The sequence below is a fragment of the Neoarius graeffei genome, chromosome 23 (genome assembly GCF_027579695.1).
Source record: "Neoarius graeffei isolate fNeoGra1 chromosome 23, fNeoGra1.pri, whole genome shotgun sequence".
Lineage (NCBI taxonomy): Eukaryota > Metazoa > Chordata > Actinopteri > Siluriformes > Ariidae > Neoarius > Neoarius graeffei.
In genome coordinates, this window is record NC_083591.1 from 13,936,737 (window position 1) to 13,962,478 (window position 25,742).

The 25,742-nt window shown below is 41.1% G+C and overlaps 1 protein-coding gene across 4 annotated transcripts in view; it reads left to right on the plus strand.

Moving 5' to 3' along the window:
- Window positions 1–25,742, plus strand: part of porb (P450 (cytochrome) oxidoreductase b) — a 127,173-nt gene that overhangs the window by 90,890 nt on the left and 10,541 nt on the right. For all 4 annotated transcript variants that reach the window (XM_060905812.1, XM_060905814.1, XM_060905813.1 and 1 more), the window contains 11 exons: window positions 1,290–1,418; window positions 1,556–1,705; window positions 9,146–9,270; window positions 9,432–9,521; window positions 9,637–9,735; window positions 9,886–10,002; window positions 12,005–12,123; window positions 15,404–15,585; window positions 18,428–18,577; window positions 18,657–18,924; window positions 24,314–24,459. In XM_060905812.1, coding sequence (XP_060761795.1) covers window positions 1,290–1,418; window positions 1,556–1,705; window positions 9,146–9,270; window positions 9,432–9,521; window positions 9,637–9,735; window positions 9,886–10,002; window positions 12,005–12,123; window positions 15,404–15,585; window positions 18,428–18,577; window positions 18,657–18,924; window positions 24,314–24,459 — 1,575 coding nt within the window. The remainder of the gene's footprint in view (window positions 1–1,289; window positions 1,419–1,555; window positions 1,706–9,145; window positions 9,271–9,431; window positions 9,522–9,636; window positions 9,736–9,885; window positions 10,003–12,004; window positions 12,124–15,403; window positions 15,586–18,427; window positions 18,578–18,656; window positions 18,925–24,313; window positions 24,460–25,742) is intronic.

Here is a 25,742-nt window from a genome sequence, read left to right on the forward strand (position 1 = left end):
CAATGCAAATTAACACAAAGGGATTTACTAGACCAATTTATATCTGGAACTATTTTCGGCCACAGCACAGGCAAAGCACCGCTGCAGGCGCAAAGACACCACGCAGCACCACAACTTCCGTCAATACACCAGTGTTACCAGGGTTTTCAGGTGCTGCGTGGTGTCTTTGCGCCTGCAGCGGTGCTTTGCCTGTGCTGTGGCCGAAAATAGTTCCAGATATAAATTGGTCTAGTAAATCCCTTCGTGTTAATTTGCATTGATATGTGTACTCGATGTGAATGTACAGGTCATGAGAAATAATTATAAAAAATCTTGAGTTATTTGATTCACTTTTGCAACGATAATGCTAGCTGGACACGCCGGATTACAGCGACTACGCTAAGCTAAAGCTAACCGGGACGTTTCCAGATCAGGACAATGGCTGGGTCGGCTACAAAACGCTTCGGCTCACTCATCCAACTCTAGGGACTGCAGGGACTGACTCAATTTCACTTGGGGGTGGCGTACTCCTTTAAAGTGCATATCACGGGTAAATTCAGGAGCAAGATCAATGTAATTCTCCTATTTTATATTAAACTTTGGTCAAATATCTGTAACATTCTGCATTCTCTGCAATTTTTTTTACCTTGCGCAATACCAGAAAAATTCAGTTAAATCAAGCCATTTGAGGCGAATTGGTCCGCCTGTGAAAAAACTTGGCATTTGGATTTCCCGGCAAACGTTAATTTTCGTGACGTCACGTGCAGGACGCCTCCTTCTGAATCCTACGTCAGCGCTGGTTTGTTTATGAGAAAACGACCTGGTGGTTTTCTGCAAATTTCTTCAACGTTATCGCGTAATTATTAAAATGGTTAACAGATGTATCGTAGGAGGGTGTAGCAACACCAATCTTGATGGGATTAGTACTCATCGTTTCCCAAAAGACCGGACAATGAGAGAGAAATGGGAGCGCTTGGCCTACACAGGCTGTGCACTGAAACCGTGCAAAGCTCACACAGCCTGCTGGCGCTTCCGCAGATAACGTCACGAATCTGGCTCCAGACTCCTTTGGGACTTTTCCAGACGCGTTTTGTTATTTTAATTTTTTCTGCTGTAGACAGATGGGCTTGTGCAAAATTACCCTTCTGGATGAGTGTGTAAAGGGACATACTTTCATATAAAAAAAAAAAAACATGAAATGGGTTCAGAATATGCACTTTAAACATGCTGAATATTGTGTTCTCAGTTTCTTACTATTCTAATTAAGTACACAAGATTAGAGTGACCGGTTTCCTGTTGATAATCACCAGGGCAAGAACATCGTGGTGTTTTATGGTTCACAAACTGGCACTGCTGAAGAATTTGCCAACAGACTCTCTAAAGATGCCCATCGTTATGGCATGAAGGGCATGGCAGCTGATCCAGAGGAATATGATATGGTAATGTTGCAGTATCTTTATTTATCATCAGTGATGAGTATTTTAGTGCTGCTATTTTAAAATGCCGTTTTCTTATTTCTCTCTAAAGTGCAGTATTCTTAGAAGCTTTTTCTTTCTCTCTCGCTCTCTCTTTTCAGAATGAACTTTCTCGTTTAAAAGAAATCAACAACTCCTTGGCCATCTTTTGCATGGCCACATACGGAGAGGGAGATCCTACAGATAACGCCCAGGACTTCTATGACTTACTACAGGAGGGAGATCTTGACCTGGATGGACTTAATTTCACGGCAAGTCTCTGACTGATTTCTCTTTCGTCTCATTTTCTGTGTTTTTATCCCCCGCTGGCTGAAAGGCCCGAAGGGGGATTATGTCGTGGCGATTTCCTTCCGTCCGTCCCGGAACGGGTGCTCACCTTCTGAAATCAACTCCTCTCACAATTTTTGGAGGAATTTCACGAAACTTGGTAAAAGGCCTTGTTATAGGTCAGTAGTACGCATATTGTTATTTTGTTCAATTCGGTCACATTTTACCAGAGTTACAGCCCTTGATTAACAACCTTGTACTTTGACAATTTCCTGAAGGTGTGCTCGCCTTCTGACATCAACTCCTCTCACAACTTGTGGAGGAATTTCACCAAACTTGGCAAAAGGCCTTGTTATTTGACGGTAATACCGTACGCATATTGCGATTTTAATTTCGTTTGTGAAAATTTTCCCAGAGTTTTGACCCTTGATGAAATAACTTTTTGACAATTTCATGAGGGTGTACGTTCTTCTGAAATCAACTCCTCTCACAACTTGTGGAGGAATTCCACCAAACTTGGCAAAAGGCTTTGTTATATTAGTCTGGTTAACACCAGACCATATCACAAGTGAAATATGGTCTGGAATCCGCCTATTGAATTTCTCGTAGGGGAGGTGTGGTTTATGATTGTCAACGGCCGTTTATTGGACGTTGCGAATGTCTATCATTTGGCGTATACGTAGCCCATGGCCAATCATGGCATTTGTACCCGGTGACATAGTTAGAGCGGCGAAGAACAGAAGGAAAGAGAAAGAGAAGGCAAAACAAAAACAGGAAAACAATGGCACCGAAATTATTTCACTTGTGATATGGTCTGGTGTTAACCAGACTAATTCAGAACAGTGTCTAAAGCTTGATCGAAAGTTTGGTTCGTATCGCTCGCCGCCATGTTAAATGTGATCCGTAAACAGTCCCAAATAAACTACAAGCTTCCGTTTGTCGAGTAGTACGCATCACCGTCTTTCCACCCCTCCCCACTCTCTGATTGGCTCCCTAACTCAGGCGAGCCTTTAGACCATAGTTTCCATGCTGTCTTTTCAGATCGGAACGATTGTGCAAAGCAGCATGGGATTTCCCAGGCTATTGTTATATGATAGTTATACGCATATTGAAATTTCATTTAATTTGGGCGAATTTTACCAGAGTTATGCCCTTGATTATTAACAAACTTGTACTTTGGTAATTTCATCAAGGTGTGCTTGCTTTCTGAAATCAACTTCCTTCCCAATTTTTATCCCCCGCTGGCCGAAAGGCCTGAAGGGGGGTTATGTCGTGGCGATGTCCGTCCCTCCATCCGTCCCGGGAAGGGTACTCACTTTCTGAAATCTCAGTTTTTGGAGGAATTTCATGAAACTTGACAGGATTCTTTGTTATATGTCGGTAATGCGCATATTGCAATTTTGTTCAATTCAGTCGCATTTTACCAGAGTTATGGCATAGCTGCCAGCAGGGGATATTGTGCTCTCAGAGCACTCTTGTTATTAGTGTGTAAGAGCAGGGAGTCAGACCAATTAGGATTTGGCTAGTCATTACTCCCTGACTTTTAGTAACCTACAGTATTACTGAAACACACGAACAGCGAGATGCAGAGTGAGTGTAATTGGGCCCTGATGTTGAGTCATACTGTTCTGTTATGTAACCGCACAAAGTGTAAACCAAGCACAAAATGTGGAAGAGAGTTGCGCCAAGATCGGGAAGTCCATAAGATCTTGCAGTGATTTTTATGTCCGTTTCATAAGCTGACAGGAAACATGTACTGCACGGAGCATTATGACTAAATGGAAAATCTGAGCCAATTTGGGTGACTAAGTAGATTTTGTTTCTGAGGAAGAGCTAGGTGACTAAGCAGAATGAGTGTCTGAGGAAGTAGAATAAGTGCTGTGTATTAACCCAAACCGTTCCCTTTGCCTTGCCTCTTAAAGCATATCGTGACTTTGCAAATATACAAAGGGCAAGCCAGCGCACTAGCAAAATCTTCCTTGTCATGAGACTCCAGTAGCGTGCGAATGGGAAAGTGGACACGGCACCCTTGCTCGGCATTGGCTCACTGCCCAATGTTCCAGTTGGCCTTTGAGCATTAATACCGGCGCTGTCTACAAAGGTTACGGTGTGTCGCAAGCGGTAATAAAACGGCAGCTGTTGCTTTGTCCATGTGTTTTATTTAGCTTTCAGACAGCTCAGCATTACACACCAGATTAAAGACGAAGCAGAATGCATTAGCATCCGGAGATGAGCAGCACTCATTGAAGTCGGATTACAAAGGGTTTGCTTGGGTGTTTGACCCACTCGCCTTGCTCTGCTGAACGTAAAAACAGTCCTTGAACTGGAATGACAATCTCTCTGAGCAAACCATGTGTGCTCATCCCTTTATCTGGTTTTAACTAGAAAAGAAAAAGGAATTATGCGTAAACGGAGTTCATGGAATTGGTGAAAGCAGTCACTATGATCCTGTTTAACTGACGTTGAGTTAGTTTTTTTTTTTTTTTTAGGCTGATGGTGGTTCTTGCACTACTCATTTTCAAGCATGATTTGTATTAACTATGCTCTAGTTTCAGCCCTGCTTCAGTGAATAATCTCACCAATATACTGTAGATTTGTAAATAAGAACTGCTGCTGTAATCATAAAGGCTGTCTTGGGCTTAGTCCAGGACTCTTAATCATAATGTGCTTATACCAAACATACTTTCAAGGCTCTTAGTGAGGCACGTGCTATTTATCGTTACAGTATACAACTGTATGAGTAATGACTTATAATCGCACTATCTGGTATCACTTAGAAGAGGATGGTTCCTCTCAAGGTTTCTTCCTCCTGCCATGTCAGTAAATTAGTCCTTACAGCTGTTGCTTGTGCATCTGTTTTGTGACATGGCAAATTAACTTTGTGAAAGGAAGCAACCTTAAACGATGTGTTGGAGCATTTCCTGATGGTGACGATGCTTTTGCGTTTCTGATAAAAGATGTGACCATTTTGTTAAATATCTTTTTAAAATGCCCTCAAAAACCATCGTTGTGCTAAAGTACTGTTTTTAGCATCTTGATTTTCAAGGATTTTTTTTTTTTAAATGATTGTTGCTTGCCATATTGTATGAGATGATCCCGGTAAAGTCTCGGCTGAATTTTATAAGATAACATCTTCTCCATATCAGATTATACTGTTAAGATGCTCTAATGATGCTTACACCATCAGTCAGAATGATCCAGGCACATAAACAGGAACATTCTTTAAAGTCAGCCTGAGGTAATAAGAATTTTTCATGTCCATTAGCATGTGTAGTTTGTTTTGCAGTTAACGCTATGTCGTCTCGGGGCGGCACGGTGGTGTAGTGGTTAGCGCTGTCGCCTCACAGCAAGAAGGTCCGGGTTCGAGCCCCGTGGCCGGCGAGGGCCTTTCTGTGTGGAGTTTGCATGTTCTCTCCGTGTCCGCGTGGGTTTCCTCCGAGTGCTCCGGTTTCCCCGACAGTCCAAAGACATGCAGGTTAGGTTAACTGGTGACTCTAAATTGACCATAGGTGTGAATGTGAGTGTGAATGGTTGTCTGTGTCTATGTGTCAGCCCTGTGATGACCTGGCGACTTGTCCAGGGTGTACCCCGCCTTTCGCCCGTAGTCAGCTGGGATAGGCTCCAGCTTGCCTGCGACCCTGTAGAACAGGATAAAGCGGCTAGAGATAATGAGATGAGATGAGACTATGTCGTCTTGTGAGTTTTGCATAATCCTATGCCATTAGTAGTTTTTTAGATGGCACTAAAATGGCTGCTGGCGAGCACACATTTATCACATGGGATTTTTGTCTGTGATGTAAAAAAAAAAAAAAACTCGTGCAGTGTAAACCTGGTTTTATAAAGATTCTCTTTGTGAGTCTAGTGTCAAGAGTCAAGATGATGTTCATGACAAATATAAGAAAAAAAACCCAAAACAATTCCAATTACACTACGTTCACACTGCAGGCTGAAGTGACTCAAATCCGATCTTTTCGCCCATATGTGACCTGTATCCGATCTTTTATTGACAATATGAACGACTCAGATCCGATTTTTTCAAATCCGACCCAGGCCGTTTGGATATGTGGTCCTAATTCCGATTCCTATCCGCTCTTTTCATATGCGACTTCAGTCTGAACCGCCAGGTCGCATTCATCCGACTTACACGTCATCAACAAGCCACAAACGTCACTATTCGGCGCTGAAGTAGGCGGCGGGTCTCTCAAAAAAAGTTACAACAACATGGCTTTGATGTTCCTTTGAACGGAGGTTGCAGTCACTACCCCGCAGAACGCCTGAGCCAAAACCCTTGCCCTCTTCCTTCTCAACCTCCTCCTTAACATCAGGCTATTGTGCATGTTCTGGCTCCGTCGCAACAACAACTGCATCATCGCCAGGTACTCCATGCTGGGTCATTCCGTGCCAACTCACCTAAATTTCAGGAACTCCCCCACATCACCGTCTCAGATTTTACTCAAAAAATTCTCTAATCAAGAATCATATGTTTGTACCACACATGCAAAATATTAGCCCCCAATTATGTTGTAGTTTTGGAACTACAGGCCTTTGAAATATTGATGTCAAAACACCACATGTCGAAATTGGCTCTTTCCCCAACTTCAGAGACCCATAACTTTTTATTGCAGCTATCTAGAAAGTTGTGTGTGCAGATTCTTACTGAATGATACCCACTCTTTTCAAATCTGTTGCCAGAAAGCCTCTGAAGGACATACTTTTTGCATAATAGGAAGCCAAAAATGGCATTTTGGCCAAAATCGTTTAAAATTCATTAAAACTCAAAGGGGCCTAGTAGAAATATGAAACTAGTTAGATTTTTTTCCTCATTACATAGTAATTGTAGGGTTGTTATCTGTTCACAGAAACATATTTTGCGATGAAAATTATATTCCTGAATTTTAAAAATTTTTTTTAACATCTTACGTCCTTTCCGAGGGGGCTAAAATAGGGCATTTTTGCCATCTTATTTGGTAATGTGGCTAGGGGTTTAGGATCTTCTAGTTTTTTGTGAAGATGCTCTCATATAAGATGTAACTACTCCCTGATTTTTTTTAACAAACGCGCCTTGCTTCATATTTTAATAATTTGTTTTGTACATGGACAGTTTCATCATTTTTCACTTTTTTTCCACATTCAGAACTCTGTAACTCTACATTGGAAAATTCCTACTAGCAGCTATTTCAGATTTACATACACTGACATACAAATTTTCATATTTTAGTAGTAGTCTGCCCAAGAAATTCATATTTTTCTTTCTATTGGGACCTAAAAACAGCTATTTGGCCAAAAATGACAAAAATGTTGACTTGATATTTTTCAAGTTCTGGAGGGAATGGGCTATTTTCCTCATAAATTAAAGATGTGGTGACTTTTTCTATCTCATCACAGCTTCTGCCCAATTGCACCCACTCAGCTGGAGATGAGAAGGGTTTCTTCTGATGTGGTACCATCATCGGTAGTGGACATAGGACCTGAAACCACACCAGTTTTACAGTCCCAGTTACAGGCCCCAAGCCAAATGTCCCAATCTGCACCAAATATGTACCAGCCGGGCAAATATATTGCCTGTGTTTATGACAGAAAATGGTACATTGGAAATATTGTCACCAGAAATGAAGAAGAAAATGATGTGTATGTCAATTTCATGAGACAAGGACGAGGCAACACATTCTCATGGCCACCACAAAGCAGGAAAGATGAATGTTGGGTGCCTTTGCTTCATGTCCTTTGTGTGGTAGAGGCCCCAAACATAAAAAGTGGGGGACGCCAATACCAGCTAACAGAGGATGACTTCAAACTTGTGAAAGACTTAAGTTTTAACTTATGTACTACTAGATGACAGTTTATGAGTGTCTTAGCACATCACATGAAACTGTACTGCCTGTGAATGAATTACCCATTATCACGGATGCCCATATTTGACTTTAAATTATGTACAAATCTTGTGATGTTTTTCAACATCATGATCATGGATCATTGAATGTGTTAATATGTAAATAAAACCTCATTGCTAAATGTTTTGTGCTTACACAACCTTGAAGTATATTAAAAATACTACTCCAGAATTTTGTTGTTATTTTTCTATATTTTCCAAGGATATTCAACAAAAATTGCAATTATACCTAAAATTTTCTAATTGCAAAAAATAATATACAATACAGAAAAAGTTGTTCAGGAAATGTGTATGCCTAGATTAGGTTCTTATAAGCCTTAATTTGTGTGCAAAACACCCCTTCATTATTCCCTTGTTTATTAAAAGCTGCCCAGCGTTTTTGTCATTTTTGGCCAAATAGCTGTTTTTAGGTCCCAATAGAAAGAAAAATATGAATTTCTTGGGCATACTACTACTAAAATATGAAAATTTGTGTGTCAGTGTATGTAAATCTGAAATAGCTGCTAGTAGGAATCTTCCAATTTAGAGTTACAGAGTTCTGAATGTGGAAAAAAGTGAAAAATGATGAAACTGTCCATGTACAAAACAAATTATTAAAATATGAAGCAAGGGGCGTTTGTTAAAAAAAATCAGGGAGTAGTTACATCTTATATGAGAGCATCTTCACAAAAAATTAGAAGATCCTAAACCCCTAGCCACATGACCAAATAAGATGGCAAAAATGCCCTATTTTAGCCCCCTCGGAAAGGACGTAAGATGTTAAAAAAAAATTTTTTAATTCAGGAATTGAAATTTCATGGCAAAATATGTTTCTGTGAACAGATAACAACCCTACAAATACTATGTAGTGAGGAAAAAAATCTAACTAGCTTCATATTTCTACTATGCCCCCTAGAGTTTTAATGAATTTTAAGTGATTTTGGCCAAAACGTCATTTTTGGCTTCCCATTATGCAAAACGTATGTCCTTCAGAGGCTTTGTGGCAACAGATTTGAAAAGAGTGGGTATCATTCAGTAAGAATCTGCAAACACAACTGTCTAGATAGCTGCAATAAAAAGTTATGGGTCTCTGAAGTTGGGGAAAGAGCCATTTCGTCATGTGGTATTTTGACATCAAAATTTCAAAGGCCTGTAGTTCCAAAACTACAATGAATTGGGAGCTAATATTTTGCATGTGTGGTACAAACATATGATTCTTGATTATAGAATTTTTTGAGCAAAATCTGAGACGGTGATGTGGGGACCCTTAGGTGAGTTGGCACGGAATGACCCTGCTGGCTACTGTCATACACAGGAAACTTTAGGTTACTTCCGTAAACACTGGCCATGCTCACTGCGTGTGACGTCGTCGTATCCTGCAATGCGCATGCGGAACGTCGCTTTTCGTTCATACTGAGGATCACATACAAGTCGCATATATTTGTTAATGTGAACGACCTCACAAAAAAATCGGATTTCACAAAAAAATCGGAATTGAGCATTAAGCCTTGCAGTGTGAACGTAGTGTTTTTGACCTGATACTTTCTCTCTAAAGGTGTTTGCACTTGGCAATAAGACCTATGAGCATTACAACGCCATGGGCAAGTATGTGGACAAGAGGTTAGCCGAGCTCGGTGCCCAAAGGATCTTTGACCTTGGCATGGGAGATGACGACGGAAAGTGAGTCAGAGACTTTTAAATATCAGTCAGTAATGTGCTGGAATTCTCTTCATTACCTTCATGAGACTCGAATTTAAAAAGCTGCTCAGACATGATCTAACCACCTAGCCGGAAGAGTTTTCTGTCCTGTCTCTGAAATGTGTTTTGATTTTCCTCCGCAGCCTTGAGGAGGACTTCGTGTCATGGAGAGAGCAGTTCTGGCCAGCTGTGTGTGAACACTTCGGGGTCGAGCCTACTGGCGAAGAGTCCAGGTACTTTCTCCTGACTTCACTATACAGTTTATTGCCTGCAAAATGTACTGTACTCGTAGACCAAGAATCTCACGCGCACGCCTTTTTTTTTTTTTTTTTTTTCTTCACCTCACAGCATCCGCCAGTATGAGCTGAAGATCCACGAGGACTTGAACATGAATAAGATCTACACCGGTGAACTGGGACGCTTGAAGAGCTTTGAGAACCAGAAACCGTACGTAATGCGTCATCACTCTACTTGTGTGCGTTTTTGTGGTGTGTCCTGTGCTGTAACAGGCCAAAGGTTGCAAATCTGCGATGAACTGCACCACGTTCAGAGAGCATGTACTTGAGTCACTTAAAAATCAGTTATTTTCTTCTCCAGGCCATTTGATTCGAAGAACCCCTTCCTTGCTCCCGTTACCGTTAACCGCAAACTCAACAAAGGAGGTGACCGACACTTGATGCATTTGGAGCTGGACATCACCGGGTCCAAGATCAGGTATCAGAGTGGAAGTTGCTTCTTTAATTATAGCTTTAATCAGGGAACAGTTTGCTAAACTTTTGCTCTACTTACCATGTAGTAATTATACACAGTATACATCTTTTAGACACCACAAGTGATTAAATGTGCTTTTATGGTGACTTAGACTACGTTCAGACTGCACCCTGAAACGACCCATATCCGATTTTTTTTTTTTGCTCATATGCGACCTGTATCCGATTTGTTATTGACAGTCTGAACGACACAGATCCGATTTTTTCACATGCGACCCAGGCCGCTTGGATATGTGGTCCTAATTCCGATGCATATCCGATATTTTCACATGCGACTGCAGTCTGACCGGACAGGTCGCATTCATGCGACCTACACGTCATCAACAAGAGACAAACGTCACTATTCTGCGTTGGCTAATCCCGCCTCTTTGGTGAAAAACAACAACATTTGTACAGTTTTCAGAATTTAAATAGACTTTTATAGAATTGATCAAATGGGCGGCACGGTGGTGCAGTGGTTAGCACGGTCGCCTCACAGCAAGAAGGTTCTGGGTTCGAACCCAGCAGCCGTCAAGGGCCTTTCTGTGCTGAGTTTGCATGTTCTCCCCGTGTCCGCGTGGGTTTCGTCCGGGTGCTCCGGTTTCCCCCACAGTCCAAAGACATGCAGGTTAGGTTAACTGGTGACTCTAAATTGACCGTAGGTGTGAATGTGAGTGTGAATGGTTGTCTGTGTCTATGTGTCAGCCCTGTGATGACCTGGCGACTTGTCCAGGGTGTACCCCGCCTTTCGCCCATAGTCAGCTGGGATAGGCTCCAGCTTGCCTGCGACCCTGTAGAACAGGATAAAGCGGCTAGAGATAATGAGATGAGATGAGAATTGATCAAGCTAATGGTGGATTTGGTAGGGACCTGGATGTTTATCTGTTAGCCTGATTAAATAAAACAGTTTCTATAACTGATTTATAACTTAAACCATCCTGTATTACAAGATTATAAGATTGTTCTGGAAATTTCCAGTAATTTGACACCTTCGGTCTCATTAGTCTGCTGTTAATCAGATTATTGTGCGAGTTCCGCCGCCGCCACAAAAACCACATCGCCAGGTCTCGCCTCATCTCCATAGCAAACTGCACTGGTGTTTCTGCACCTTGAGCCAGCGCTGAGAGAAGTTGCAGAATTCAGCCGGCTATAAACAATCTAAATAAATATTTATAAAAATGTAGAAAAAGTTTATTAATATGACGAAATAAATATGTGCAAATTATTAAGCCTGAATTAAGAGTTTGGTAATACAGCGGCCGTATCCCAAATGACTGCCTACTGAAGCTCGAGTGCACTGTATAGAGTTTAAAAATCCATTACTTCCTAGTAACATGTAGTGCACTTATATAGAAATTGGAGAGACATTTAGGAGTCAACCCTCGTTACCAGGCTACACGTTTTCATTTCAGTTCAGAAACAAAAACACACATGAGACCTCACACTTTAACACTAACCAGATAATTAAACGAACAAACAAACAAAAAAAATCATTAAACTTGAAGAGTGCGCTTTTTTTTTTGTTAACGTATTACGTAGATGTGCTTATTACGTGTCAATTTGCGCATGCGGGACACTTTTGGGTCGTTTTCCGTTCATATTGGAGATCGCATACAAGTCTCATATAATTGGTAATGTGAACGGCCTAACAAAAAAATCGGATTTCACAACAAATCGGATATGGGTCGTTTCAGGTTGCAGTCTGAACGTAGTGTTATTGTTCATGTTTTATGATGCGCCTGTGTTATATATTGTGATGTATTAACATTGAACAAAGGTAAAGCTAAGGCCTTTTTATTTATTTATTTATTTATTTAAAATTATTAAGGCACAAGTTAAAAAATGATGCGGGCAGAATGGACTTGGGATGACTCCCAGCTGATCCTGTTGACGTTACACAATGCATCTTTATGTACACTTAATTAAAATCGAGATTAAGCCAGAGCAATAATTGTCCATTTTACCAGGTATGAGTCAGGAGACCACGTGGCTGTGTATCCTACCAATGACTCCAGCATTGTAAATAGACTGGGAGAAGTCCTCGGCGTAGACCTTGATACCATTATCTCACTGAACAACCTTGACGGTATGACCCTGACCTTAAGAATCGTGACTCATTTATCTGTATAAAAGTCTGAGCCGTTTGATTGATTGACCATGGTGCTTCATTAAGAAAATGTTTAGCTGATCCTTTGTTGCTTTGACCAATATACTTGTAGCAGCTTTCATGCACTTAGTATGGAGCTAATTGAGGAAAAAAGTTATTAAATAATAAAATTAAAGGGTTTTTTTCATGGACAGAATATATTTAGTAGGAAGTACAAAAGAAACTCAAATACAGTAATTAAAATAAATACAGAAAAGGATAGAAGAACTAAAGGGTTGCATGAATTGGATATATAAAAATACTGGTGGTGAATATTTACGGATAGAAAAAAAAACCCTGAAGATGTGAATGTATGAAGCTGTTGAATTCTTCATAACAAAATTTTTTAAATCATTAAAGCTAGACTGCCTTTCAGATTTTTCAAGTTTAGGTCATAAAAAGAATTTTCCCCGACACCCAGTTATTTTTGTTTAGTGGACCGAAAGCTACTGAATTCGAATCACATACTTGCAATTTTATTATTTTATTTTAACAGAACAATTAACGAATTTAAGGCCACGTGGCCGTAAATTCTCCACTATTTTTTCCTGCTTCACCATGACCCAGTTCAAGATACGATGTCATGCATGAGGTGGTGGGCTTTCCCTATTCGCACAAGGCATTGTGGGATACAAATATGAAAGCAGAGAGAAAAATGGAGGGCGTGAGTGTGCGAATGAAACGTGAAAGACGGACTGGAAAGCGAGAAAAGACGTTACGTTTTATACGATGGAAAGGAAACGCAGGACCAAACTACAACCCCGATTCCAAAAAAGTTGGGACAAAGTACAAATTGTAAATAAAAACGGAATGCAATAATTTACAAATCTCAAAAACTGATATTGTATTCACAATAGAACATAGACAACGTATCAAATGTCGAAAGTGAGACATTTTGAAATTTCATGCCAAATATTGGCTCATTTGAAATTTCATGACAGCAACACATCTCAAAAAAGTTGGGACAGGGGCAATAAGAGGCTGGAAAAGTTAAAGGTACAAAAAAGGAACAGCTGGAGGACCAAATTGCAACTCATTAGGTCAATTGGCAATAGGTCATTAACATGACTGGGTATAAAAAGAGCATCTTGGAGTGGCAGCAGCTCTCAGAAGTAAAGATGGGAAGAGGATCACCAATCCCCCTAATTCTGCGCCAACAAATAGTGGCGCAATATGAGAAAGGAGTTCGACAGTGTAAAATTGCAAAGAGTTTGAACATATCATCTACAGTGCATAATATCATCAAAAGATTTAGAGAATCTGGAAGAATCTCTGTGCGTAAGGGTCAAGGCCGGAAAACCATACTGGGTGCCCGTGATCTTCGGGCCCTTAGACGGCACTGCATCACATACAGGCATGCTTCTGTATTGGAAATCACAAAATGGGCTCAGGAATATTTCCAGAGAACATTATCTGTGAACACAATTCACCGTGGCATCCGCCGTTGCCAGCTAAAACTCTATAGTTCAAAGAAGAAGCCGTATCTAAACACGATCCAGAAGCGCAGACGTCTTCTCTGGGCCAAGGCTCATTTAAAATGGACTGTGGCAAAGTGGAAAACTGTTCTGTGGTCAGACGAATCAAAATTTGAAGTTCTTTATGGAAATCAGGGACGCCGTGTCATTCGGACTAAAGAGGAGAAGGACGACCCAAGTTATCATCAGCGCTCAGTTCAGAAGCCTGCATCTCTGATGCTATGGGGTTGCATTAGTGCGTGTGGCATGGGCAGCTTACACATCTGGAAAGACACCATCAATGCTGAAAGGTATATCCAGGTTCTAGAGCAACATATGCTCCCATCCAGACGACGTCTCTTTCAGGGAAGACCTTGCATTTTCCAACATGACGATGCCAAACCACATACTGCATCAATTACAGCATCATGGCTGCGTAGAAGAAGGGTCCGGGTACTGAACTGGCCAGCCTGCAGTCCAGATCTTTCACCCATAGAAAACATTTGGCGCATCATAAAACGGAAGATACGACAAAAAAGACCTAAGACAGTTGAGCAACTAGAATCCTACATTAGACAAGAATGGGTTAACATTCCTATCCCTAAACTTGAGCAACTTGTCTCCTCAGTCCCCAGATGTTTACAGACTGTTGTAAAGAGAAAAGGGGATGTCTCACAGTGGGAAACATGGCCTTGTCCCAACTTTTTTGAGATGTGTTGTTGTCATGAAATTTAAAATCACCTAATTTTTCTCTTTAAATGATACATTTTCTCAGTTTAAACATTTGATATGTCATCTATGTTCTATTCTGAATAAAATATGGAATTTTGAAACTTCCACATCATTGCATTCCGTTTTTATTTACAATTTGTACTTTGTCCCAACTTTTTTGGAATCGGGGTTGTAATAAATATCGGCGGTCAGCGAGCACCTCGGTGTGATCAGCTGTTCGTTTAGCGACAGAATGATGGAGCTGTCAGTGCACGGTCAAAGGTAAACCCGCGCATGCGCACACGGACTTCCTCTGTCTGCTTGACTGCATGAAGTGAGCTATTTCATGCACATTATTTGCTCGCGAATCCTCTCAAATTAAATAACTTCGCAGCCACGGAATGGCCTGATATTTTGTGAGATCACAGAAATAAACATATAGTCACAATGACCAAATTTCAGAGGGAACTAAATTTCACCGATTTTATGAAATCGAAAGGCCGTCTAGCTTTAAATTCATAGCATAAAAATTATTTTATAAAAACTAATTTGTTTTGAATTAACCTCCTTGAAATTCAAGATGTGGGGTTTTGTTTGGTTTTTTTTTTTTTTTTATAAATTCTCCACACTGCTATTGTAAAATTCATGGTCATCTGTCGCCCCCCCCCCCCCCCCCCCAAAAAAAAAAAAAAAAAATCTGAATAGAGTTTGAATATTTGAAAAACTGAATTATTGAATCTGAATTTGTAACTGGAAAATTTGGGACAAGAATTTTAAATTTTGACTCTTTGAACCATAAACTTATTTTGAATGTCAAACAAGTCAATTCAAAATAATAATATTTCAAAATATATATTTCAATGCTTTTGAATTCATGTTTAAATTCCATTATTAAGAGTAACATTGAAATCTGTAATTTAAATTTTTTTTTTTTTTTTGGATGGGGGGTGAGCCTTCCATAAATATTGTGTGTTACACTATGTTTTTACATGACAGTATGTTTCAAGGTTGTGAAGCGTGGAAACAAAACTTGCTTTTTTTTTTTCCTTTTTCAGAGGAGTCCAATAAGAAACACCCATTCCCGTGCCCCACAACATACCGCACAGCTCTAACACATTACCTGGACATCACCAATCCACCACGCACCAACGTTCTCTATGAGCTCGCCCAGTATGCCTCCGACCCCAAAGAGCAGGAGAACATGCGCAAGATGGCATCATCATCTGCTGAGGGCAAGGCATGTTTGCATTTCAACCTTTTATTGCCCACGAACCTGTTGAACTTGAGTCCAATTGTAACTGCTAGGTTTAAATCAAAGCTTAATTAAGTTTAAATGATTGCATCAAGTAATATAGCTTCAACGTGACCTTAAGTAATAACTTGGTTGTTAGAATGTCCAGCAGAAGTTAATTCACATGACTGTTCAAGTTTGGCGAAAGCTTTGCCAGAAAACAAATGTCACAGTGAAACACATGAATGTAATGTGACATAAAAAATCATAGGACAGGTTTTAAGCTATGAATTTAGCTAGTACTATAAAATGGTGGGCCAAGCACTGATGAGCTGTAAAGGTACCTAGGTTTATAGCAGCAGTAGTAGATGCAAAAGGTTATGATCAAACATTAAGACCCCGTCCACACGTAGCCGGGTATCTGCTAAATCGAAGATATTTTTCTACGTTTTGGCCTGTCATCCACATGAAAACACATCAAAAACGAATATTTAAAAAAACTCCGGGCAAAGTGAAGATTTTTGAAAACTCCGTGTATGCCTTTTCGTGTAAACAGAGATAACCGGAGTTTTGCGTTTTAGAACGTCACAATCTGCGCCAAAAAAACGACAACAAATCTGCCCTGACGTCAAACGTGCGACCTTTGTTTACTGCAGAATCCAGATTAAGCATGGACTTAAGCTAGCCGCACACCACGGCGATCCACGCGGTACCGAACCGACCCATTTCAGAGCCGACTCCCGACAGGGCACGCACATATCCCCCGACTGTTGACGAGTGCAGTCGCGATTGAAGCGACACGTGACAACTTAATAGCTTTGTGATTGGCTGTTGGATATAGTTACTGTTAAATCCAACACTTGAAGATGCTACAGGCTGAATTACAAATGACACAACACGGAATATGTAGCGCACTATCTAGGCTGCATGAGCTATTATTCCCAACCTTAAATAGTGCACTTATATAGGGGAGTTAAAGCGATTTGGAATTCAGCCACACAACTAGAGCAGAGTGGCTTTCCAGCCCACTGTGTCTATGGATAAAGCTTCAGTCTATGGAATTACAGTATATACCTGCATTAGGTGCTACCAACACGTATTTCTCGCGCTAGAAATTGTGTTTAATGATGTCACGTGTTATATGCGAAAGATATGATTGGCTATTGCTAGCGACTCTCGCCGATCAGTCTGGCTCCCGATTAGTTTTTCGAATCGGCTGTGAGATGAGTCGGTACCATCGAAAACTAGTCTTTACGCCTGACTCGCGACTTCAGTTGGCTCGGTACGCTGAAAATCGGCGTAGTGTGCGGCTAGCTAAAGAGTAATGGATCGGAGTAGTGCCTTGAAAGCGTTAATTATTGTGCAGGTGCTATTTACATGTTTAATTTTAGAAGCCCAACTACTGCTCCAAGAGCACAGGCGATGTGATTAGGGGGTAGGATTTGGGGAAATAGCCATCTACAGGTTTGGAATGCTTATGAATGTGATTGAAAACGCAGATGTTCGGTTATGTGTGGAAGGGATTTTTTTCGAAGACGAGGTGGTGTGGATAAAACATTTTTATAAACGGAGGGGGGGAAAATGTTCGGTTTTAAAAATACCCGGCTACGTGTGTACATGGCATTAGTCTTTCTTCGGGGTCACCAGTTATTTGTAGCTATGCACTTAAAGGGGAACTGAAGTCATTTTTAAACTTGCTTTATTTCTTAATTAACGTGTTATTCAATTACGTTTTCGGTTTTAGTAACGTTATATCTTGACTCGTATTGGCAACTAATTGCAAGTAAATATTATACTTATCGTCCTATTCAGTTTTTAGCCATGTTGAATTTAGTTCGTTTGGTCCACGACAGGCGTCGCTTATCCGCGCGATCTTTACGAGACTTGGAAATGTGAAGCGTCAGCGCTGCCATTTTGAAAACTGTTTTCCAAACGAAATATTGCACAAAAACGAGTTTAAATGACGATTACTGCCTCGTTTTTTTTTTCAAACTTTCCTGATCGCTATCAAAACAAACAAAACTTCCGGCTCGATTACGTCAGCATCGAAAGAGAGCGCGTGTGTCTTTTGACAACGTTGGCAGATGTCGGTCACTTTGTTTTCCGCTGTACGTTTTACTTCCGTTCTCCGATGTCTCGCACAGGTCTCAATGAATCTCGTTGACGGCCATTGCTTTGACACATGGACGGATATATTCCATAGCATATTTCAAACACTCATAACTTGCTATAGCAGCGACAAAATAGCGATCAAAAATGCATTCGTATATTTAATAAAATGAGAAATAGAATTTTTGATGATAAATTTGCCTTCGGGGTGGCACGGTGGTGTAGTGGTTAGCGCAGTCGCCTCACAGCAAGAAGGTCCGGGTTCGAGCCCCGTGGCCGGCGAGGGCCTTTCTGTGTGGAGTTTGCGTGTTCTCCCCGTGTCTGCGTGGGTTTCCTCCGGGTGCTCCGGTTTCCCCCACAGTCCAAAGACATGCAGGTTAGGTTAACTGGTGACTCTAAATTGACCGTAGGTGTGAATGTGAGTGTGAATGGTTGTCTGTGTCTATGTGTCAGCCCTGTGATGACCTGGCGACTTGTCCAGGGTGTACCCCGCCTTTCGCCCGTAGTCAGCTGGGATAGGCTCCAGCTTGCCTGCGACCCTGTAGAACAGGATAAAGCGGCTAGAGATAATGAGAATGAGATGAATTTGCCTTCAGTTCTCCTTTAATGCTCTTTCTACATCCAAAGAGAGGTTGCGTCTCGCTTCAGTTATTTAAAAAAAAAAAATCAATACATCAATTGTTAGTTTAGATTATTTTTACCTTCGTTGCATTATTCACATTTCCCTTTTCTTTATTAGTCACTGTACCAGACCTGGGTCTTGGACACGTGTCGGAATATTTTGGCCATCCTGGAAGATCTGCCATCCCTACGGCCACCCATTGACCACCTGTGTGAACTTCTGCCTCGCTTGCAGGCTCGTTATTACTCCATTGCATCCTCCTCCAAGGTGCCTCTCTACTGCCTCCATCTCCTTTTCTTTATGCTGTCGTGTGTATGTGTTGCTAAACAGCACCCTCTTGTGACAGGTTCATCCCAACAGCATTCACATCTGTGCCGTGGTGGTGGAGTACAAGACTAAGACAAACCGCATCAACAGGGGTGTTGCGACCAACTGGCTTAAGGCCAAATTGCCCACTGACAACGGGTATAAGGCCACTGTGCCCATGTACATCCGCAAGTCCCAATTCCGGCTGCCCTTCAAAGCCAGCAACCCGGTCATCATGATCGGTCCCGGCACGGGCATCGCGCCATTCATGGGCTTCATTCAGGAGCGCACCTGGCTTAAAGAGCAAGGTAGACACTGCAGCTGCTCCATGGCCTTTCAAACAGTATTGAAAAATCAAACACTGTGTTATGCATTATTTTATTTACAGTCCTTTCTGAAAGTACTGGAACAGCAAGGCAAATTCTTTTGTTTTTGCTATAAACTGAAGACATTTGGGTTTGAGATCAAAAGATGAACAAGACTATAGATCAGAATGTCAGCTTTCATTTCCTGATCTTTACATCTAGAAGTGTTAAATAACACTGAGCATGGCCCGTTTGGTGGCAAACAGATCAAACTTTAGGTGAGCATAAGTATTGGAACAGACCATTTTACCACGGTGCAGTTTCCATCAAATCCTGCGCTCTCATTGGCTGACGAGCGGGTCCGTATCCTGTGATACGGACCTCTGGCGACTCGCTCGTTCACAACAACATGGTAGCATTTTTTGTCAACATTTATCTTTTTTTTTTTAACTAAGATTTATTTATAAGATTATCAAAAATCTTATCAATTTTTGCCAGCATTTCTCAGGAAAATAGCATCAATTTTACATCATGGACAGCGATAATGACAGTGTTCACAGTGAAAGCGAGTTTTACTACCCTGAGGAAGAAGAAATAAAAGAGAACGTTTCGGGAGAAAGCTAAAAACCTCTCTAACTTGCTAACGCCGAGCAAAAACATGGCTGAATCCTGAATGACTCAGTTTTGTATAAATAGGGGACTACATAGGTGGCAAAATGTAGTTGTTTTCCTGCCATGGAAGTGCACTTGTATACTGAGGAGGAAGCAGTTTGCATTACAGCCGTGAATGAGGATTCAAAATGGCGGCTCGGCTCGGTTTTCCCTTGCGAGCGCTCTCGTTTTCTGTTAGAATTTGGTAAAGAAAAAAATAAATGTATTATTTACCAGCTTAAGGTCGGTCCGTATGGTGAAATACCGTGACCTCGGCCTCGAATACTGACCTCAGCCCAGAGGGCCTCGCTCAGTACTTTCAAGACCTCTGTCACGGTATTTCACGATACGGACCTCCCAGCTGGTAAATAACATGTATATGTATTTGGTTGCAGATGCCATTCGTGCAATAACTGATGCTTTTCCAGTAGGCTCGTAGCACAGCTTCTTTCATTTGTTTGTTTTGGGCAGGTCCTCCCTTTAGTCTCCTTTTCAGGAGGTGAAATGCCAGTTCAATTGGGTTACGGTCTGGCGAATGACCTTCAATCTAAAACCTTCCCCTTTTGTTCTCTGATGACGTCCTTTGTCGTGTTGGCAGTGTGTTTTTAGGTCATTGTTTTTGCTGCATGTTGAAGTTCCTCCTAATTCGATTGGATTTAAACTGGAAGACAATGTTTCTGCAGACTTCTGATTTCATCCTGCTGCTACCATCATATATTGCATCAATAAAGTGAGCCTATTCCTGAAGCACACTGCAAAAAATGACAGCAAGTTGGAATATCTTGAATATAGTTGAAACAATTTAGCATTTTCCTATTAGAAGAATACAAGACCCCAACTCTGAGATTATTAAACCTAGCTCTAGATTGTAACCAAGTTATTCCAAGATGTCTTGTCAAGTAAAATTGTCTGTCCATGCAGCAAGATAATTTCACAAGTATTAAGTAATTTTCTCCTCAAATTCAGTTTTTCGCTTCATAGAGGCAAAGCCACCATGTCCTCGTGTTGTAAGAATGAGTGTAACAATTACCAGAACAGCGAATTGTGATCTCGCGATACGAACTGTTGATCTTGCATTATCAAAGGTACACAAGAACAAGTATAGGAATGTAAGAATGAGTGTAACAATAGCGAAACTTCGTAACCAATCAGCACTTATCCTGATCAAGTTCGATTACCCGTTCTACTTCTTGATAAACTTCGGAACCAATTAGAACCAGAAACAAAATAAGAAAAACCTCGTTATAACTTCGTAGTATCAGAAGATAATCGGCAGATAAAAAGGATAAGCGAAATTCACCTCGTGGTTCGCCAAGGCTACTGATTCGATATCAAGTAAGTGGTATTTATTTATTTATTTTTAAAGATTTTTTTTTTTGGCTTTTTTCACCTTTTTATTATTGGATAGGACAGTGTAGAGACAGGAAATGAGCGGGAGAGAGAGACGGGGAGGGATCAGGAAATTACCTCGGGCTGGAATCGAACCCGGGTCCCCGGATTTATGGTATGGCGCCTTATCCACCTGAGCCACGACGCCCCTGAGTAGGTCAAATTAAAGGGTTATTTATTTATTTATAATTTATAAGCAGTAGCTACAGGTACCCTATGGGTACCTATTTTTTGCAGTGCAGCCATGCAAACCCTCGCTATGACACTACCGCCACCATTCTTGACCAATGAGCTTATACGTTTTGGTTCATAAACAGATCCTTTCTTTCTGCATACTTTGGCCTTTCCATCACTTTAGTATAGGTTAATCTTTGTTCCAGAACTTTTGTGAATTTCACTGTGGCCTTCCATTTCTTACGTCTATATTTCTGCTCTTCAAGTCTTCTTTGAATGGTGGATTGTGGTGCCTTTAGCCGTGTGCTATGGAGGTTCTTAGTGATGTCACCGACTGTTATTTTAGGGTTATTCTTCAGTTCTCACAATGTTTTGTCATTAACTGCCATTGTTTTCCTCAGCCAACCTGTTTGACGTCTGGTTGTTAGTACATCAGTGGTTGCTTTCTTTTTCAGGATATTCCAAATTGCTGTATTGGCTATGCCCAATCCTTGTGCAGTGGAGCCCAGTCCCCCCACCCCCACAACTCTCTGGTCTTCATGTTGGTTTATCTGTTTTACCAACAAATGCAATCTTTAGAGGCAAAACCCAGGGCTTTAGAGTCCAAGAGTAGATGTTCAGAACTGTTAATGGTTTAAAGAGTCAATTTAACAGGTCATCCCTGGATGATTAAAAAAAAAAAAAAACCTGTTAGTCACGTGTTCCAAAATTTTTGATCACTGGAAAAATTGGTGGGTTCAAACTAAGTTATTTAGCATAGCTAAGTAAATATCAGAAAATGACAAAGAAAATTCTGATCAGTTGTCTATTCAGCTTTTTACTTTCAAACTGGCATGTCTTCAGTGTATCCATCCATCCATTCATCCATCCATTTATCTATACTGCTTATTCGTCAGGGTCACAGGGGAAGCAGGAGCCAATCCCTGCTGACTTCGGGTGAGAGGCAGGGGACACCCTGGGCAGGATGCCAGTTCACATCTCCGGGCAATTTAGAGTAGCCAGCTGACAAAATCCACATGTCTTTGGACTGTGGGAGAAAACTAGAGAACCCGGAGGAAACCCATGCAGGCATTTGCTGCGAGAGTTGAACCCAGAGCCTTCTTGCTGTGAGGCGACAGTACTAACTACTGCACCACTGTCTTCAGTGTATAGCAAAAACATAAGTATTGGCGTTACCATTCCAATATTTTTGGAGTCTACTTCGGTAACTGGTTGAATAGATTCTAATTTTGTAAATTAATATTGTAAATGATATTACGGGAAAACAGCCGGACCAATCTTCATGAAACTGTCAGGGTAGATGGGCATTGGTCTCAAATAGAACCTCCAACATTTTGAAGGCTGTCCGGTCAAGGGTTTTGTGGCTATTGCCTCGTATACAGTGTCCTTTTGCTGTAAGAGTGTAACCCTGTGTAAACCCCCCCCCACACACACACACACGCGCGCACACTTTCGGACACTAGCCTATCACGCTGGTGTTTACGTCACTACTGTCGCACAATTAAAACGTGCCATATCAGTCGGCTGGTGGGTTTTCAAAATAAATACATGCATGTATTTTTGTGATAAATCCATATTATACTGAGCGTATTTCCCACATTAATCAATACAAAGTACCTGCATCTTTGAGTTTTTTTAAATCAAGGCTGAATACTTTCTTCTTTGCCGCTGCCTTTTATTAAATCAAATTTGAGACTTTTAATTTGATTTCTTTCAGCACGACCACAATGCATGATGGGATATATTGCTTTGGTTAGTGACCATCGTTGTACACTGCTTTTCATGATGCACTGTGGGATACTTTGAGTGCACTATATAGGGTGTAAATAATCCTCACTAAGGTTTTGGACAGCACTACAAAATGGTGTCCCTACTATATAGTGCAGGGGTGGGCAATTATTTTTTCCATGGGGCCACATGAAAAACAGAAAATTTTGTGGAGGGCCGGACCAAAAGGCTGAACTAAATTCTGCATAATATCAATTGTATTTCTTTATATAAAGCAGTAAATAACATTGTTTTTACAAGCTGCTAAGACTGGTAAGAGTATGGAAAAAACGAGGTTGCCTTACAAAAAATGTCATTTATTCAGTCAAATTTCCCAAAACAGTGGTTAACAAAATGTGAACGTTTGTACCTTTTTTTTCCCCCCAGTCACATTCACCCCAAAACACAATAAAGACATCACAATATTGTCTTTCTACTCCAAGTATCAAGCAAGATACATCAGATTATAATAATGATGCCCACATTTGTAGTCTAATCACCTCATTTGGTGTTTTTCATTTGGTAATGCCGACTCAAATTGTAGTCTTTGAACACTGCGATCTGCTCTCCGCAAACTAAACACACGGCTTCATCTCTGACTTCAGTAAATAAATACTTAGCAGTCCATGTTTTGTTGAAAGCCCTGCATTTGGCATCTACCTTTCTTCTTTTTGCGGTCATTTTGGGGACTAAAGTCTTCTTGTGACCTGCTCGCAACAACTTCAATTCGGTGTAGGTATCAGATCTACAGATCGGCTCGGGCTCCGGCGCCTGCTAGTGACATCACACTATGTGATTGGCTGGACTGTTTGAAGGATGACGTACAACTTTGTGGTTGGTCTGGACAAATTACGGAAGTAGTTATCGCGGGATTAGGTTTCGTGGGATTTCATGTCGCGCGCATTGCGTTTTTGTTGAACACAACTTCAAAATAAAAGCAATGCACATTCAGTCCATGCATGAGGTAAAATTAGAAAATACGTTTATTTTGTAATTTCTAATTAACCTTACGCGGGCCGGTCAGAATGAACCAAAGGGCCGGATGCGGCCCGCGGGCCGTAAAATGCCCAGGTCTGATATAGTGAGTAGGGAGCGATTTCAGACACTGTAACAATCGTGCAGTACAGGGTGTTCTGTTTGGCTGAGAGCAGCAGAGACTCATAATCAGAACCATGTTTATTGGCCAAGTATGTTCTCACACAAGGTCAAAATCAAGGTCAAGATCACCAAAAAAGTCCAAATCGTTTTTTGCGATATCTTCCTTCATATTAATCATAAGTGCTACCAGGCGAAGTATGTTTTGCCTGGCAACACTTGTTTTTCCTGTTCTTCCTTCAGCAGTTGCTTAACCAGTTTCTCATGGTACACCCTGTATGAATTTACCTAAAGCCGTTCTTTCACGTTTTCTCAGGTAAGGATGTGGGAGAGACCGTTCTGTACTTCGGCTGCCGTCATAAAGCCGAAGACTTCTTGTACCAGGAGGAGCTTGAGGCGTTTGAAAAGGCGAGAACACTGACGCAGCTCAATGTGGCCTTTTCCAGGGACCAGGAGTACAAGGTACAGCAATCCCCCCCCATACATACAGTTATGTTCAAAATAATAGCAGCCCCTCAACAGTAGCAAGATAAATCACTGTTTTTGTTAAAATTTCAACTTTTACACCGCAAGCAAGTTTCTGGAGGGTATAGAAAACCAACAGACCCAACAGGCCTGCCGTGCATGCTACTGATTCTGTGAAATTGAATGATTAGCTGAAAGGGGTGTGTTTAAAAAAAATAGCAGTGGTGAGTTCAATTAGGGAGGGCATTGATTTTGTGAAAAAAAAAGGTGCTAACAGGTGGTCCTTATTTAAGGATCAAGGCAACTGACATTGCATATGCTGGCTGTCCTGCATTGGTCCTGAAAAACCAAGTAAAATGGGTCGTTCAAGACACTGTTCTGATGAAGAGCGGCTTTTAATCAAGAAATGGATAAAAGAGGGGAAAACCTACAAAGAAGTGCAGAAACTTATAGGCTGTTCAGCTAAAATGATATCAAACGCTTTAAAATGGCAGCCAAAACCAGAAAGACGAGGAAGAAAAAGAAAAACAACTTCTCGAATGGATCGGAGAATAACCAAACTGGCAAAGGCTCAGCCAATGATCAGCTCCAGGAGGATCAAAGAAGATCTAAACTTGCCTGTGAGTACTGGTACAATCGGACGACGTCTATGTGAAGCCAATCTACCAGCAAGAAGTCCCATTGTTAAAGAAAAGACATGTGCTGAAGCGGCTACAATTTGCCAAAGAACGCATTGACTGGCCTGAAAAGAAATGGCGTAATATTTTGTGGACAGATGAAAGTAAGATTGTTCTTTTTGGGTCTAAGGGTCACAGACAGTTTGTCAGACGTCCTGCAAACACAGAATTCAAGCCACAGTACACAGTGAAGACTGTTAAGCATGGTGGTGCAAGCATCATGATATGGGGATGTTTTTCATACTACGGTGTTGGTCCTATTTACCGCATACCAGGGATCATGGATCAGTTTGAGTACATCAGGATACTGGAAGAAGTCATGTTGCCATATGTAGACCCCGAAGCCGTTTGTTTTCAGGATAATGGCTGGCTGATGAAATTATTGGCTGGCTAGCTGACTCAGCCAAAACCTTAATGGCTGCTGCAGCCACCAAAATGTTTATGGCTACAAATGGCTGATACTGGACGTCACTGTGTGGCATATATCCAGGCGAACGGATCAAACAAATGGGGGGAATAAATAGCAAATTACCACAGGTCCCCTGGTCTCTTACTTCATTGTAAATATAAATCTAGCAAGATTGTAGTTCAATGCTAATAATA